Source organism: Pongo abelii, chromosome 4, assembly GCF_028885655.2.
Source record: "Pongo abelii isolate AG06213 chromosome 4, NHGRI_mPonAbe1-v2.0_pri, whole genome shotgun sequence".
Taxonomy (NCBI): Eukaryota; Metazoa; Chordata; class Mammalia; order Primates; family Hominidae; genus Pongo; species Pongo abelii.
Window position 1 is genome coordinate 121,390,317 of NC_071989.2, and position 12,171 is coordinate 121,402,487.

General features: G+C 42.8%; 1 protein-coding gene across 3 annotated transcripts in view; it reads right to left on the reverse strand.

The window, feature by feature from the left end:
* The window catches only part of MCC (MCC regulator of WNT signaling pathway), a 498,353-nt gene that overhangs the window by 321,992 nt on the left and 164,190 nt on the right, over nt 1-12,171 (reverse strand). For all 3 annotated transcript variants that reach the window (XM_054554995.2, XM_063723849.1, XM_054554996.2), the window contains one exon: nt 5,886-6,097. In XM_054554995.2, coding sequence (XP_054410970.1) covers nt 5,886-6,097 — 212 coding nt within the window. The remainder of the gene's footprint in view (nt 1-5,885; nt 6,098-12,171) is intronic.

Here is a 12,171-nt window from a genome sequence, read left to right on the forward strand (position 1 = left end):
CTGGAGTGCAGTGGCGTGATCTCAGCTCACTGCAACCTCCGCCTCTCGGGTTCAAGCAATTCTCTGGTCTCATCCTCCTGAGTAGCTGGGATTACAGGCATGCACCACCACACCCGGCTAATTTTTGTATTTTTAGTAGAGATGTGGTTTTACCATGTTGGCCAGGCTGGTCTTGAACTCTTGACCTTAGGTGATCTGCCTGTCTCGGCCTCCCAAAGTGCTGGCATTACAGGCGTGAGCCACTGTGCCCAGCCAATGTTATGAATTTAAAAAAAAATCAACCCTATATTCTAGGCCATTCCTTAGCCCTTTTCTCAAAATTCCAATATTTTATTTGTCCTATCCCAATTCCCTGAAAATCTAAAGGGTGACAAGCATGCCCTATGCTGAAGAATTTTTTGTTCTTTGACTCTGACCAATGCCCAGAAGAGGGTCCTCATAGAACAATCAGCCTTGCTTTAACCATGAAGCTAGGACACATCCTCTAGATCAAAGTTTGGTAACCCCAAATTTGGCAAGTACCATAATGATTGCAGTGTGTTAAGATTGCAGCAGGAGAAATGAAAAATTCCCTATATTAAAAGCAATTCAAGAATACATTTTAAAAAGTTGGTGAAGACCTTTTAAATGAGGGAAGACAGAGACAAATGATTACTTTTACTTCTCATCAACTTTCTGTTGTCCACATGGCTTCTCTTCTAGTATAATTAATTTTAATGTACATCAATTAATACTTTTATTAATAAAAAATAAAACCTATAATTAATACTTTAAAAACCAAGTAGTATAGCTGACAGAATTTATCTAGACATTGCTATTTCATTCAGGAATTTATCTCTGCTGTATCTAGAAAATGAAACTTCTGTTATGTTTTATGTTTTAGAATACTTACATATGTTACTACTCAGAATCCATAACAGTATAATTTATACTAGCATTATTTCCTGGTAATACAAATCTTTGTAGAAAAAAATCTATCAGAAAACAGGCAGTACATCTTTCCCACTGCATCCCCTCTTTACCAAACTCTTAAAATATCTCATATTGCTTTACCCATAGTTTTATGAATAGGGCTTAGATTACACTGAGTTTTGCTGCTGCTTTGTGGTGACTTGGTACTAAATTCAGCTAAGCTGGAACCATATTCCCCAGAGTTCTCTTTCCTGTATGGTTCTGTATGGCCATGAGAGACATTCTGTGTGAAATCCAGAAGGAAGAAGTAAAGAAGTCGTACTTTTTATGCTCTGAAACTTGGTACAGAGTACTGTCGTACTCTGTTTTGTGCTGCTATCACAGAGTATCTGAAACCGGGTAATTTATAATGAATAGAAATTTATTGGCTTATAGTTCTGGAGGCTGGGAAGCCCAATATTAAGGTGCTGGCATCTGTCAGGTGACTTCTTACTGTGTTATCACATGGTGAAAGAGTGCAAGGGCAAGGAGAAGGTGAGAGAAAAAGAGAGAGAGAGAGAGAGAGGGAGTGGGAGAGAGAGAGAGAGAAGAACCTGTCCTTTTAAAATGGCACCAATCCCACCCATGAGGGTGGAGCCATCATGGCCTAATCACCTCTTAACGGTCCCGCCTCTTAATACTGTTATAATGGCAAAAAAATTTCCATATGAATTTTGGAGGGGAAAACAAACCATAGCAGGCACTATGCACCTTGTCCACTTGCACACATTATTGCTAATTTGCTGCTTAACTACTTGGTGTACCAGGCTTGCAGTAATTCTAACTCACTAAATCTCCTCCTTCAGCTAAGAGTCCTGGGCCAAGTGTGTGTGCAGGAGACACACTGCAAGAGATAGAGTGCCAGTTTCTCCTGCAGGTCACTCACAGCATCAAGGTTGGACACGGTAAGACACAGAAGAGGGTTCCAGTTTGTTCTCAATGGTCCCATTGGTCCTCATGAGTTCTGGTTTGTCCCTACTCTCCTATACATCTAGCTTTCCCTCTTAACAGCTGATCTGACAAACCTATAGTAACTTCAGGCTCAGCACTAGATGCAGAACCAATAGTCTTCATAGATTGCATCACCAGCTCTCACATTTGTGTAAGGTCTAGCCCTTATGATAATAAATCTCTTCTTCTGTATAATGTGTGGCCATTTTGCTACTTCGATAAAACCATGGCTGCTGTAAGTATCTGTGTACAACAATGTCTTGTTGCTTTTGCATTGTGAACAGTATGTTAAGCCTCATGGTATCCACTGTCTTAGGTAGAAGGAGAAGACTGGTGATTGGTGGTAGAAGAAAAGGAAGAGATGCTTAGAAAGGTAAAAAGCTTATGTAGGAATCTCCCAGGATATCCTCAATGCTGAAAATGTCTGTGCTAGTTATCATTTGTTGCTTCTCATCTCCAAATCCAGCTTTCTTTGTCCTGTTTTGTGGTCTTGGAGCTGGACCATGTAAACATTTCTCCTTTGTCAATAGAGGGTGCTGGAGGGACACTGTAGGAAGAAGGGAACTCAGCTTGACTCTCGTGGCTTGACTGCCGTGCTCTCCCCTGCTAGCTCTTGTGGTGGGTAGGGGCCAGCAGCATAGGACATCTAGTGACTCACCCTATTAAGTTTTAGTGGCACTATTTGGGGGACTTTTCAGTGGGTTTGCCACCACTCCAGCAGGCAGCTTCCCAGTGAATCCCTCTGGCACCTCGGTGGACACCTCAGTGATACCTGATGAGTCTTGCAGATGCCCCAATGGGTGGTATCCCAGGAGGCTGGATGAACGTTCAGAAGTTTGGTTTCCTGCTTGCCAGCCCTGGCCTGCAACATCTCAGGGAAATTCTCTGCAATTCAGTGGGCCGCAGACTTTCTTTCAAAGGGGTCTGAATCAGCCCTGGGTGAGGAGAGGGCCCTCTTCCAAATTTGTTCCTTCTTTGGTACTCCTTCCTTGGGAACAGACTTAGGGGTAGTGGCTGTTCTTCGTATGTGCTATTCCTGTGTTCAGTACGGTTTTCTTTACCCTTAGTAGGTAATCCTCTGCTACTAGTTAATAATCATTTATATTAAACTTTCCCTGTGTGAATTACTGTGTGCTTTCTGTCTCCTAACTAGACACTGATAAAATGCCTTTTGCTCTTGGTAGCTATTTAAAAGAAAAATAATAAAACTTAATTTTATTAGTTCAAGATTTTTCCTTAGAAGGGACATAAATTACTTTTAATGTGATTACATAAATAAAGGGATTGCCCAAATGTGCAGTTTCAAGAGACTATTTGCTTTCTTTGGCCACCTGGGAAGGGTATTTCTCAAATCAGGCTCTACAGACCCTTCTGAGTAGACCCTGAGTCACTATGGCTATGAAACAAACTACCGCAAACACAATGGTTAAAACAACCATCATGTATCACTCTCACGTGTCTGACAGAAGGACTCTAGAGTTGCATGACAAATGGTGAAGACACAGGACAGGATGAAGAACTGGGGCCCAAAATGTACTCTACCACAGGGTCCAAGGGCATTAAAAATGGGTCTGTGAATTCAAATGGTATTTTTAAAGTTTTACTTTTCCATTTGGTGAGGAAATAAATAGCGTAATCATAGTCATAGGACTTCAATGCCTGCATTTGCATTTATGGTTCAGTTCTTGCCAAGGGATCGCCTTAAGTGAGTGTGCAGAGGAAATGTTAGGCAGTGTTCCCTCATTTCTAAAGCTTAACCAGTAAAGTAAAAAGACGGTATGTATATGACTGTGGGGTATGGGAGAGCTCTCTGGGCCTTGACTCCCCTGAAGAGCCAACTTAGAGAACCTGGCTGTGGGAACCCCAAGGGCTGAGCTGGCCTCCAATCAAGAGAGACAGGAGAACAGAAATCAGTCCAGGAGGTTACTGGAGAAGCTGGGAACCACAGAGTCACACAGAGATAGGAAACAGCCAACTCCCACAGTTTTCAATAGTAGGTTTGCTGCAGAAAACTGGTGGGCCATGAACCTGGAACCCTCCAGAGAAGGTCCCATCAAATTTTGATCTCTGTTCAACACTGATTTCTGCTATAACCCATCCTGTTATAGCAATGTCTGTCTTGAGAAAAGGCCAAGCTGATATAGTACAGAGGAGGGTTCAACTTGCTGCAAATTATTTGAAGCAGGCATAGCCTAAGTCCAGGCCTATGCCAGAGAAAGATGACATATTCACTGATAATCGCCTCATCTCCTGAGCACATAGGAGGGCAAGATTAGGATAGTTAGAGTTCTACTCAAACTGTGCAAGAATGTCCTTGAAGTGTGGCCAAGTGACAAACAGTGCAATAACTATGAATGTTTTTACAGATTTTATGAGACATTATCATACTCTAGCAGTGACTGTGCATGTTTATATGTTTTTAATATATTTTTTATTTTATAATAGTTTTAGGCTAAGGCAGGTGGATCACTTGAGGTCAGGAGTTCGAGACCAGCCTGGCCAACATGGTGAAACCCTGTCTCTACTAAAAAAACAATACAAAAATTAGCCAGGCGTGGCAGGTACCTGTAATCCCAGCTACCTGGGAGGCTGAGACAGGAGAACTGCTTGAACCCGGGAGGCGGAGGTTGCAGTGAGCCAAGATTGCGCCATTGCACTCCAGCCTGGGCAATAAGAGCAAAACTCCATCTCAAAAAAAAAAAAATAGTTTTAGACAAAATTTGCAAAGATAGGAGAGAGAGTAATCATATACCCCACAAACAGTTTTTCCTACTTATTAACATCTTACATTATTTGGTATACTAGTCATAATTAATAAACTGATGTTGATACACTATTATTAACAAAAGTCCATACTTCATCTAGGCTTCCTTAGTGTGTGTGTGTGTGTGTGTGTGTGCACGTGCATGTGTGTTTTACTCTAATGTCCTTTTTTTCTGATCCAGGATCCCATTGAGGGTATGCATTACATTTAGTTGTCGTATTTTCTTAGGCTTCTCTTAGCTGGACAGTTTCTCTTTCCGAGACCTTCCTTGTTTTTGATAACCTTGACAGTTTTGAGGAGTTTTGATTACGTATTTTGTAGACTGTCATTTAATTGGGATTTTTCTGATGATTGTATTTTAATTATTGTTGCCATATTTACAATTGCTAGTTCCTTCAAACACCCCACCAAAAGTGTCAGAATTAGAAAGTGTGCCTCAAACACAAAGAGTTTGAAAACCACTGGTCCTACATCAAAGCAGACTGTAAATATGCATAAGTCAAGGTTATTGAGATGCTTAGTCTACCATTTGAACTTCAGTTTCAAAAAGCCAGGTAGGCTTTTAGACCTTTCCCACAGTGACTAGATAGCAATCTCAATTTGTACTGTCTGCATGTCACCCAAAATGGCCAGGCCATGGGCCACCCGCCTCATTTGGCAGCCCTGACTTAGAAGAGAAGACAATAGCTCTTTGCCCAAAGGTTGCTTTGTAGTGACTCACCTTGAAGGAAAAAGGAAGGTAAATTACACATAATGACATTCTAAGTTGTCCCACAGTTTTCAACAGAAAATACTCTTAAAGTATAACCAGAAACAAGAAACCTTCAATGCAATATTTTCCTTTTTGTTTTCCAAATAAGTAAAGTCCAAATTAGGAAACAGAAGCAAGCATATCCTATTAATTTGTAACGTCTAGAACCATAGAAGTAGTCTAGTTATGGAAGAGCTGTTGTGCGTCTTCTAGTAATTAAACCTGTGCAAGTTACAGCCTTAATTAAAACACCTTTTAGGAGTCTACTGTGGTCTTGATGAGAGTGAAGTCCCTAAGTGCTGGCAACTTTGGAACACTAAACATTACTGGCAATGCTGGAAATGGTACAATATTTACCGCAATAAAGAAGACAATACCCGATATGTCCCCTGGAGCACAAAATTAAAATATTTGTATTGGAATACAGACAGGCTGAAATATGTGTTCCTTGAACCAAAAAGTACTCACCGTGTTGGCCAGCTCTAGATAGCTTCCTCCTACAGAGTTGCCAATGTGCGGGGACTGCGTGAGCAGTTTGTGGAGAGCAGCCTGCTGATGCAAAGAGCTTCCGCCATACTCGAGCAGCTTCTGGGGGGCTGACTGGCTCTGCACATCCGGGCTCTGGAGGTCCCTGGCACCAGAGTCGTATTCCCAGCTCTCCCTGGCTGCTGATAAGGCACCTAAGTCCGAGAGAAGCAGAGAAAATGAAAAGACATTTCCTTCATTAGCCTGTGGGTGGCCAATAGGCAATAATTTGGAACCTCCTAAGCCTTCCATGTGCCAGCATCTCAGAACACATGTGGTGCCCAGGCTGCATGCTAAGCACTTTCCCTTTCAAACTGACACATGGGGAGCCTGGAGATAAAAGCAATTTCAGGCAAAGCATTCAAAAATAACTGTCCCATGAATATGTGCCCCCTAGACAAAAATGCTTAGCAAAAAAAAGCACTGGAGAGCCAAATAAAGGGAATCCAGATCAGAGTCACATCTGTGATTTGCACAGGGCTACTACATTAGCCTTAGCACTGGTCATTCTTTCTCCCAAATGAGGAAGAAGGAAGCAAGAAAAATGACAGAAAGTTAAGATATGGCACTTTATCATGACTCTCTTTTTCTCCTTCCTTCCTTTCTCTCTCTCTCTCTGTTTCTTTCTTTCTTTTTTTTGAGGCAGGGTCTTGTTCTGTCATCCAGGTGGGAATGCAGTGTCGTGATCACAGCTCATTGTAGCCTCAACCTCCTGTGTCAAGTGATCCTCCTGCCTCATTAAAAAAAATTTTTTTTGTAGACGTCATTTCTATACTATGTTGCCCAGGCTGGTCTTGAACTCCTGGGTTCAAGAAATCCTCCTGCCTTGGCCTCCCAAAATGCTAGAATTACAGGTGTGAGCCACTGTGACCGACAGTATCATGACTTTCTACTGTTGATGTACTCTTACCTGAAGGAAGCTAGACTGTATTTTCCAGTTAGGGATAGCAATGAAGCTGAGTTCTGGGCAATAGAATATGAACAGAAATGATAAGCATCACTGCTGGGCCTTGCTTATAAAGCCCCACAGTGTGTGATTCTCCATGCCCTTTGCCTTCTGGCCTGGTTCTGATGGGAATGGTACCCTTGGAAACCATGTGGTACAGATGGTGGAGCCACAAGGTAGATGGAAGATGCCTGGATTCCAGAATCATTACTTGCAGAAGAGCTGTCTGGTCATCCTAAGTACCCTATTTTGACCTAACATGATTAGAAAAGAAACTTTTTTTTTTTTACATGTTTTTTATTTCATAGGTTTTTGGGGAACAGGTGGCGTTTGGTTACATGAATAAGTTCTTTAGTGGTGATTTCTAAGATTTTGGTGCACCCACCACCCGAGCAGTGTATGCTGTGCCCAATGTGTAGTCTTTTATCCCTCACCCCCCCAACCCATACTTTCCCCCAAGTCCCCAAAGTCCACTGTGTCACTCTTATGCCTTTGTGTCCTCATAGCTTAGCTCCCACTTATGAGTGAGAACATATGATGTTTGGTTTTCCATTCCTGAGTTACTTCACTTAGAATAATGGTCTCCACTTCCATCCAGGTTGCTGTGAATGCCATTATTTTGTTCCTTTTTATGGCTGAGTAGTATCCCATGATGTATATATACCACATTTTCTTTATCCAGTCATTGATTGATGGGCATTTAGTCTGGTTCCATATTTTTGCAATAGCGAATTGTGCTGGTATAAACATGTATGTGCAAGTATCTTTTTCATATAATGACACTTCCCTCTGGGTAGATACCCAGGAGTGGGATTGCTGGATCAAATGGTAGATCTACTTTTAGTTCTTTAAGGAACTTCTATTGTGTTTGATTCACTACATACTTGCGGTTTGTTGATTAGAGCAGCTAGTATTACCTTAATTATTACAGACAATTAGAAGGTAATAAAATATGCTAATAGTTATAATACAAGTGGGAAAGTGCAATGAAAAAGTAGAACTAAAGGAAGGATATCTAACTCAGTCCATCTGGAGATGAATGGGGAATGTTCAGGGAAAGCTTCCTGGAGGAGAAAGCCTGATGCTTGAGTTGTCACTCTTTCCAGAAAAAAATAGATTTGAGGTAAAGCCTGTTTCCTTGTGTTGTTCACTTCAGAATGGAAGTGTCTTGTGGGTGCATCTGGTTGGTGAAACCTAGGCTGCATGCCTCTAGCTGCAAGGAAAGCTGGGTAAATGTGTTTTCTGGTTTTACTTTAGAGAGGTAGTACTGATAAGGTGAGACATTTCCTAAACAGAAGGGTGCTCAAAAGGCCTAGGCAGCCAGAACACAAACAACGGTCTATGCACAGGACGTGTACTGGGTCCTGGGGATATAGCAGTAAGCATGAGAAATTGTAGTCCCTGCCTGCAAAGATCTCATTCTGGTAGGTCTTTAATACATGGCTTTTAATGACAAAAAAAGGACACAAAATGATCCAGTTTGTACTATGAAGTGAGAACATATACAGATTACTCTATAATTTACTTGAGAATAATTACATACAGCAAACTGCGGTTTGTGTACAGTGAGTTCTGATATGAATGTCCAGTCTCCTCTTATCACGTATTGATGAATTTAATCAATGTGAATAGGAAAACTGTCTTCCGATGGTTCCCCCTACTGTTCTGGCTCTGCTGATCCTCTCCAGTCGGTCTAACCCAACATTCTTTTTATACAGTGTCTTTAGAGCTGGGATGCATCTACTGCTTTGTATCAAAGCAGGCAATTCTGTCACTATGTTTGCAATTGCTCCAAGTTTACTTTAATGTTAAAGTCTATTGATTGTATTGCAAGGCAGGTTTTTCTTTCCTTAACATAGACTGCCAAATGCCTGCTCTCCCTCCCCTTGTTCCTCTGAACACTGTCTGTTATCTGCCTAAATGCCTCAGGGCCTCTGTTCTGGCTCCAGCAACATGTGGCAAGAAGACTAACAGAGGTCAGAGTTGAAAAATGGAGCCCCCACATTGGACTGAGTCACAGACGGACTTATATCTCACACGTAAGACAGACAGAGGGCTGGGCCTTGCCTTATATGTTCACCACAGTACTCTCAGCACTGTGCACATGGCCTGTGACATGTCTAGCATTTAATAAACACTTATTGAATGAATTGCTGAATTATCATGGTTGTAGTACCCTACAGTTTCACTTTTTAACCTGGAAATACAACATGGGAATTAAGTCAAAATAAATTATACACTTAAACTTTTTCTTTATGCAAACGTGAAGCCTCATTCTCAAACAGGAAAATATAACAGTTCTGAGTTGGAGCAAGATGGCTGAATAGAAGCCTCCACCGATCATCCCCCTGTGCAGGAACACCACATTTTAACAACTACCTACACATAAAAAAGCACCATCATAAGAACTAACAATCAGGTAAGCAATCACAGTACCTGGTTTTGACTTCCTCTCGCTGAAAGAGGCACTCAAGAGGGTAGGAAAGACAGTCTTGAATCACCAACACCACTCCTCCCGTACTTTCTAGCAGTGTTTATGTACCATGGAGAATCTGTGCTTATGGGAGAGGGAAAGCACAGCAAGTGGGGGACTTGGCATTGAACTCAGTGCTGCCCCGTCACAGCAGGGAGCCAACCTGTGAAGACCTCAGCCATTGCCCACCCATGGAGGGAGCATTTGGATCAGCCCTAGCCAGAGGGGAATTGCCCATCCCAGCAGTCGGAACTTGAGTTTCTCAGCAAGCCTTGCCACCATGGGATAAAGTGCTCTGGGATTCTAGGTAAACTTGAAAGGCAGTCTAGGACACAAAGACTGCAATTCTTCCTAGGCAGATCCTAGTGCTGGGTTGGGCTTAGGTGGACTAGGGCAGCATATGACCTAGTGAGACATCACCCGGGTTGGCTAAGAGAGGCTTGCATTACCCCACCTCAGTAACCCCAGGCATCACAGCTTGCAGCAAAGAAAGTGACTTGTTCCTTCTGCCTGAGGAGAGGAGAGAGAAGAGTAAAGAGGATTTGGTTTTGCATCTTAGAAACCAGCTCAGCCATAACAGGACAGGGCACCAGGCAGAGTCATGAGTCCCCCATTCTAAGCTCTAGCTTCCAGACATTTATAGACATACCCTGGGCCAGAAAGGAACCTTCTGCCTTGAAGGAAAAGACCCATTTCTGGCAGGATTCATCACCTGCTGACTAAAGAGTCATTGGGTCCCGAATAATCAGCAGTAGTAGCCAGGCTGTACTTGCCGTGGGCCTTAGGTGAGACTCAGAGCTATGCTGGTTTCAGGTGAGACCTAGCACATTCCTACCTGTGGTGTCTACAGTGAAAGACTCCTTATATTTGAGAAAAGCAGAGGGGAAAGTAAAGAGGACTCTGTCTTGCACCGCAGGTACCAGCTCAGCCACAGTGGGGTAGAGCAACAAGAAGGCTCTTGGACAGCATTTCTGGACCTGCCCTGGGCCAGAAGGGAGCCCACTGCCCTGAAAGTGAGTCCCAGGCCTCACAGCATTCACCAAAAGCTGACCGAAGAGCCTTTGCACTTTAAGGGGACATTGACAGTGGCCTGGCAGAACTCACCATGGGTCAGTGGTGGTGGTGGCCACTGAGAGAGGCTCCTCTGCCTGTGGAAAGGGGAAGAAAGAGCAGGAAGAACTTTGTCTTGTGGTTTGAGGGCCAGCATAGCCATAGTAGAATAGAGCACCAGGTAGATTTTTAAGTTTCTTTTACTCCAATCCCTGGCTCCCAGACAGCATTTCTGACCTGCCCAGGGCCTGAGGGAACTCACTGCCCTGAAGGCGAGCACATAATTCTGGCTGGTTTCCCAAACTGCTGACTGTAAAGCCCTAGGGCCTTGAGTGAACATAGGCAGTAGCCACATAGTGGTTACAGTGGGCCTTGGGTGAGATCCAGTGCTGTGCTGACTTCAGGTCCGACTCAGTGTAGTCCTAGTGGTGGGAACTACAGGGGTGGTTGCATCACCACACTCCCAGTTCTATGTGGCTCAGCACAGAGAAAGAGAGGCTTCATATGTTTGGGAGAAAGTAAGGGAAAAGAACAAGAGTCTCTGCCTCATAATCCAGAGAATTCTTCCAGATCTTATCCAAGACCACAAAGGTGGTACCTCTAAGAGTCTGAAAAATACACAGTATTATTGGGCTTGGTGCCCAAGTCCCTTTGGATACTGGAAGGCCTTCCCAAGAAGGACAGGCACAGACAAGCCCAGACTGTGAAGACTACGATAAATACCTAACTCTCCAATGCCCAGACACTGAATAACATCTACAAGCATTAACACCATCCAGGAAAACATGACTTCACCCAAAGAACTAAATAAGCCATCAGGGACTAATCCTGGAGAAGCAGAGATATATGACCTTCCAGACAGAGAATTCAAAATAACTGTTTTGAGGAAACTCAAAGAAATTCAAGGTAACACAGAGAAGGAATTTAGAATTCTATCAGATAAAGTTAACAAAGAGTCTGAAATAATTAAAAGGAATCAAGCAGAAATTCTAGAGTTAAAAAATGCAATTGACATACTGACGAATGTATCAAACAGATCTCTCTCCCTGTGCTGAGCCACCTGGAGCATGGGGAGGGGTGACACAAGCAGTCAGAGGAGATAAAGAAAAAAGAATAAAAAAAAATGAAGCACGCCTACAAGATCTAGAAAATAGCCTCAAATGGGTAAATCTAAGAGGTACTGGCCTTAAAGAGGAGATAGAGACAGAGATAGGGTAGAAAGTTTATTGAAAGGGGGTGGGGCACAGTGGCTTATGCCTGTAATCCCAGCACTTTGGGAGGCCGAGGCAGGTGGATCACCTGAGGTCAGAAGTTCAAGACCAGCCTGGCCAACATGGTGAAACCCTATCTCTACTAAAAACACACAAAAAATTAGCCAGGCATAGTGGTGGGCACCTGTAATCCTAGCTACTTGGGAGGCTGAGGCAGGAGAATTGCTTGAACCTGGGAGGTGGAGGTCGCAGCGAGCCAAGATCATGCCATTGTACTCCAGCCTGAGCAACAAGAGTGAAACTCTGTCTAAAAAAGCAAACAAACAACAACAACAACAAAAACAAAAAGTTTACTGAAAGGGATAATAACAGAGAACTTCTCAAACCTAGAGAAAGATATCAACATTCAAATATAAGAAGGTTATAGAACACCAAGCAGATTTAACCCAAAGAAGACTACCTCAAGGCATCTAATAATCAAACTCCCAAAGGTCAAGGATAAAGAAAGTATCATAAAAGCAGCAAGAGAAAAGAAACAAATAACATACA